This window comes from Akebia trifoliata, unplaced genomic scaffold (genome assembly GCF_017979445.1).
Source record: "Akebia trifoliata isolate Shusen 1 unplaced genomic scaffold, ASM1797944v1 Contig00761, whole genome shotgun sequence".
Taxonomy (NCBI): domain Eukaryota; kingdom Viridiplantae; phylum Streptophyta; class Magnoliopsida; order Ranunculales; family Lardizabalaceae; genus Akebia; species Akebia trifoliata.
This window is the reverse complement of record NW_028237183.1, coordinates 4,924-10,932: the sequence shown is the minus strand read 5'-3', so window position 1 is coordinate 10,932 and position 6,009 is coordinate 4,924. Positions and strand designations below refer to the sequence as shown.

At 37.2% G+C, this 6,009-nt stretch overlaps 1 protein-coding gene across 1 annotated transcript; it reads left to right on the top strand.

The window, feature by feature from the left end:
• The first annotated feature begins 1,555 nt into the window (after nucleotides 1–1,555).
• On the top strand, nucleotides 1,556–5,339 carry LOC147381093 (tRNA (cytosine(38)-C(5))-methyltransferase 2-like). The gene is made up of 10 exons (XM_086430856.1): nucleotides 1,556–1,785; nucleotides 1,932–2,042; nucleotides 2,554–2,647; nucleotides 2,758–2,876; nucleotides 2,961–3,083; nucleotides 3,735–4,092; nucleotides 4,203–4,297; nucleotides 4,432–4,497; nucleotides 4,586–4,650; nucleotides 5,028–5,339. The coding sequence occupies exons 1-10, from the start codon at nucleotides 1,711–1,713 to the stop codon at nucleotides 5,104–5,106; spliced, it is 1,185 nt and encodes a 394-aa protein (XP_086286982.1). The 5' UTR covers nucleotides 1,556–1,710; the 3' UTR covers nucleotides 5,107–5,339.
• The last annotated feature ends 670 nt before the right edge of the window (nucleotides 5,340–6,009 follow it).

The window sequence follows — 6,009 nt, the reverse complement described above, 5'->3', positions numbered from 1 at the left end:
TCCAATAGATTACTGACTTATTTGATAAACTTGGGATAGCCAAGTTCTTTTCAAAGTTGGGTTTGAGATTATGTTACTATCAAGTTCAAGTAGCAGATGAAGCCTCTCAGTTACTTCGTTAGAATGTCATCAAGTATTGGGGTGTGCCCAAAAGCATTGTCAGCGACAGAGATTCAAGAGTCACAAGGAAGTTATGAGACGAACTATGCAAATTACTTGGGTTTCAACGAGACTTTCCAACTAGTGGACACCTTCAAATAGATGGGCAAACAGAGAGATTTAGCTTCGTGTTGGAGTATTTGAGGCATCTTGTCAATGCCAAACTTATGAATTGGGCGAATTTGTTCAATTTCAACCTTCAAAAGAGTTCTTCCTACAACAACAGTCCTTTTAAATTATCACGGGCTAACAGTATTTAACTCCTCATACTATTCTTTCAGGCTATAAGAGACAGAGTCCAAGGACGTATAGGTTATGCAGCATTTACCCTGTCTTCCATGTAAGAAGTCTCAAGCTGTACCACACAGATCTAGTTGATCCTATGTGTAGTATTCCAACATGTACATCTTCTCATTCAGTTATTCAGCTAGAGCGTGTTATCGACAAAGTTCTCGAAAGTGTCAAGTCAGCAGTAATTCAAGCCAACAGTAGTAGCAGGAGCACGTGGAGTACTTCGTCACATAGAAGAACATGCCAGAATGTGAAGCTATATAGGAGAGTGTAGAGAACTTACTACCTTTCAAGTAGAAGATTGAAGAGTTTATCAGGGCAATGTGATGAGGACGTTTGCAGAATAGGCGAGGGAGACTATGATGACCATACATTCTGTCACCTAGAGTTAGGTGTAACTCGTCCCGGAGTCACCCGGGAACACTCATGTAACATTATGTAAGGCTGAATATGAAGCCATATCAGCTCTGCGTCAGGACATATCTATTAACTTAGTGGCATTTTAATAATAAGGAAGTATGACCAATCTCCACTTTTGATGTTTCCTTCTGAAAACCTAGGAAATACTTAGCGTACTTTTTGTAGGAAGGGTGTCTAGTGCTTCCCAATCCCTGGCCTACATGCATGTTAAATCGAGCCCTCGTGCCAAGCTACGTGGAAGTCCACGTGTTACAGGACCATCTATTGCTTGTAACACACCTATTACTTTTGTAATGTGTTACACCGTGTAATCTCAATATTATATCAATAAAATTACCTTCGAACTTTACCTCGTGTTGCCCCGTTATCTTTTTTATTTGCTACGTTTGTGGTATATGATCATTTTTACAGACTTGCTTGTGGATTAACACCCCCTTGCGCTACACGACCTTGCTTCGAAAGAACACGACCGTGACATTTAGGCTTCACACCATTTGCAAGATAAACAAGATGACTCTGATGATATTTTGAAAAATTCAGCCGATTCAACCGGGATTTTGTATATTTTTATTAAAATAATTATTTTATAGAATTTAAATATTTGATATCTAAATAAATTATGATTTTATGATTAAATCTATATGAATATTGTAAACCGAGTTAAATGTTTCTTCTCGTCCGAGACAACACGGTCTCTTCCATGAGAGAGACGAGACGGCCAAACCAAGATTCGAAACCGAACTCAGGGTCAGTCACACACGGCATTTTGGATTGTGGAGTGATTCAATTGTTAAATTCAAGGCACCTCTGTCCGCTGTTCCTTTTAAGGAGTGTAGAGAGATGAAGGAGTGTTTCGACGAAGGAGAAGAAGAGCCATGGAGAGTCCTCGAATTTTACAGTGGCATTGGAGCCATGGTGAGAATTCCCATTAAAAACCCTAATCTCTTTCTCTCTCTCTCTCTCTCTCTCTCTCTCTCTCTATATATATATATATATATATATATATATATATATATGTTAGGGTTTTCTTAGACCATCCATGTTTTTTTATTGTTCGGTAGAGATATTCGATTATGCAAGCTGGAGTACCTGCAATAATGGTGGAAGCATTCGACATTAATGACAAAGCAAACGATATTTACGAGTACAATTTCGGTCATCGTCCATGTCAGGTTCCCTCTTTGACTCTCTCTGAGTTTTTAATAGATAAAGCCCAAGAATGTAAATTTTGATATTAGTTGGGATAGATTTGAGATCATATAAAACCACGACAACAGTTAAGGAACTAACATTGTGGTGTGGGTGTTGGTGTGCTTCGAAAATTTTCAAGGAAATCCTTTAAACATTCCAGCACTGTAATTTGGTGTATTGCTGAAGAGATTAATTGTTTTATAGGGGGGTGGGTCTATGTTTGCTTCTATATCTGGTACTCTCTTATTGCTGCTCATATAAATTTTTGTTTCCAAGACTCCATTAATCCTTAGATATGTAAGTGGTGAAATTGTAAATGTGATCTTATTGGGTTTTTTTTTTTGTAAACCCCCAAAAAGCTACAAAGCACAAAGTCTCTACTCAACTGGGACCAGAAGTAGAGAAGACCCAAGATCTCCAGAAACCCAACTTGGGAAGTACTTTCCTTATCCTGAAACACCCTTTTTATTTGTGATCTTATTGTGAGCATAGGGTAACATTCAAAGCCTGACTGCTGCTGAACTGGACAAATATAAGGCAGATGTGTGGCTCCTCTCTCCTCCATGCCAACCATACACACGACAAGGTCCATCCTCAAGTTTTGTATGTCCGTTTATTGAAAATTGGGTATCCCATGATTTATAATTTATTTTTGTAATTTTGTTGCAGTAATGTTTGAAATTTTCTTTATAATAGGTCTCCAAAAGGATTCTGGTGATGCTCGGGCATCCTCTTTTCTTAAAATTCTTCATCTTATTCCACTCATATCAAGACCTCCTGTCATGCTATTTGTGGAGAATGTTGTTGGGTTTGAGGTCAGTTTCGGTTTGAGATATTGTTTTATTTACTTAGGTGATTATTCTGACTGTATTGCTTTCTTTGTTCTTTATCTATTGCAGACATCGGATACTCATAAGCAAATGATTGAGATTTTGGCACAAATTGGTTTCATTACGCAGGAATATATTTTGAGTCCATTACAGTTTGGTGTGCCGTATTCTAGACCCCGATACTTTTGCTTGGTAAGAGACCTCTCTCTCTCTTTCATTGATGCTCTATTCAATTCTTTGTTACATTTTTTTATTCCCCAAAAATCTTTGTACATATTGAGTAAATTCTATGAAAATCACTAAATTTAGCTTGCTTTTAATCTTCAACTGGGATAGATGTTTTACTTTTACTTTTTCTTATTGAATTTGAGATCGTTGGAGTTTTGTTTGAGATTTGATCTAATGGACTATTTTATTTGTGGTCTGAAGCTTTTCTTAATGAATTTTTTACTAAGGATTGGCATCTCTTACTTGGAAAGAAAGTTCAAGGCATTGTTTTAGCCGAAAAAAATAAAATCAAGACCTTCTTAAACAACATAATCCAAGAAAATCCCAAAACCTAAACCTGACAATCTCCCATTGTTTATGTTTAATAGGCAACTGGACTGTTGGAAAATTAAAATATGAGAGTTGAACATCAATTATGATGCATTTTTTGTTTCTTAGGAATAGATTTTTTTGGTTACTAAAATAATTAAAGAATAATAGAAATTATGATTTAGATTCGAGTTTAAATTGTTTTAGTATTATTTCTTTTTTATCAAATAAGAGGACGACAAAGTGCATCTACATTTTCCGTTTCTTGCACTTCATAGTGCAACTTAAAATTATTTACACTTGCAGGCAAAAAGGAAACCTTGCTCTTTTCAAAACCCACACATGAACAACCAACTGCTTTGGACTCCCGGGCCCTTGTTGGGACATGATGATGGTAGCGCATGGATGGATGAACTTGATCAGTCACACGAAAGATGGGACAAATGGCTCCCATCTTGTGAACCAATAGAGAGCTTCCTTGAGTACAGTACTTCTAGCCATCAATCAGAGAGTGCTGAATCAGACTTTGGTTGTGAATCCAGTATTTCTACGATGGTTTCTGAAGATTTGGGGAAAAACGTTGAAGGAAATGGTTCTGCCAAGAGTTATCTAAACCAATATATAGTTCCGTTGAGCTTGATCGAAAGATGGGGAAGTGCCATGGGTATCCTCTTTCTTGCTTCATGCTGACATCTCTCTCTCTCTCTCTCTTACACACACACACACACATACACACACACATATTGAGGAACAAAATCCTTGAAAGTGACACAGATATTGTGTACCCTAATTCAAAGCGTTGCTGTTGTTTTACAAAAAGCTATTATCGGTACGTGAAGGGTACTGGCTCCCTTCTGGCATCAATCCAAGTAGGATTCTTAAATCTGATATGCAGTTTGTTGTATCTACTCATATAATTGTTGTTGCCTTTGCTATATTGCCCTACTTTTCTATATCTGATTTTGAGATAGAAGCCTGTTTTCTTCTAAATAATGATTAACAGCCAGTGAAGATGGGTAAAGTGTCTTCATTGAAAGATCTGGGCCTCAGATATTTTACACCTAGAGAGGTACAAGAGATACTGTAATTTTCATGAATTATTATTGTCCATATCCCTGAAAAAAATACTGATTTTTTTTATTTCCTATAATCTCCAGGTTGCTAATTTGCATTCTTTGCCGGAGGTTTTCCACTTTCCTGAGCACATAAGCCTTAAACAACGGTATGCTTTTATGTTTGATTATTTTAAATCATGGGATAGATAGGAACCAACCTAATCCTTTTAGTGATCGTGCTTGTCTCCAAAATCACCCAACAATTTGTGAAAATTGCCTCCTCTGTTATTCTCTATTTTTTTGTATTTCATGTAATCTTCCCTTTCCTTTTTAATGTTTTCTTGTGTTTTTCATTGATTTGGCTGAGTTAAATATGAAAATTTGGCATGGTTTCTATGTTGAATTGTGTTCTATAGAACCTATTCAAACCCATGCAACTGATCTGAAACAATGAACCTTTGACATCTTTAAACTAATCCTCACTAAATTAGCCTCTTTGTTTAGTTGGCGAGTAAACTTCTCAGCTTTTATATGTCATTCATAGGTATGCTCTGTTAGGGAACAGTCTAAGCGTAGCCGTGGTCGCTCCCTTGCTCCGTTATCTTTTCACTGAACCATCATGATTGTTAACTGGAGAGCTAATATTCACAAGCATTGGAAATTTATACAATCAATCTTTGTCTCTCTTTCTTTTGGGTAAGACAAGTATATCATTACCCTTTGGGGCAAAGCAACAAGGTGGGAAGCTCAATCCAAACTCATTTGAGCACATTTTTATGATCTGTAAACTTATATTTCTACTGGTTTTAGCATCTTTAAATCTTTAATGCAAAAATATGAACAATAGGCGGTGCCAGATTGCCATGTTTTGTAGTATCTCATCCACTATCAGACTCTGTCACGCTCGATGATTTCATGTTTGAAAAGAAGATATGACTCTAGATAGAATTGACCGATTGTGGTGATGATGGTAGCTATAGTTATGATGGGTCCAGTACAGTGGTGAATCCATCAGTTTCCTGATGCCTTTATGTCCTGTTTCATATGATGAAGGTTCTGTTAAGTATGGCACACCCGACAGCATCCTTGATGGGACACTATTGGGTAGAGGGTTAAATATGTGAATATTGTGTTCTTGGAAACTTTTAGTTGAAAAATGGCTCAAAATTTTGATGGAGATAGCTCCTTGGTCAAAATTCAAGAATGGTGATCATCTTGCTTGGTGGTCTTTTGGATGGTATCCTTGATCACAATCTAATCCTGCCTACATTTGGGGTCGAGTGGAGGTCGCTCAATAGCATAGCTATTATCTCGACAGTCTACAAGCCTAGTTTCTCCAAATAATGAAATAAGAAGCCCTAGGCTGCTCATATTGTATTTTAGATTGAGTGACGGTCCCAGGGCCAGGATCGATGCTGACTCTTTTTGTTCAAGTCAGCTCTGAAATGCAAGAGGATCCACTTTTATCGATTTGATCTAGAAACCAGGCCAACATGAGTTGATTTAGAATGGTGTGGTGGTCACAT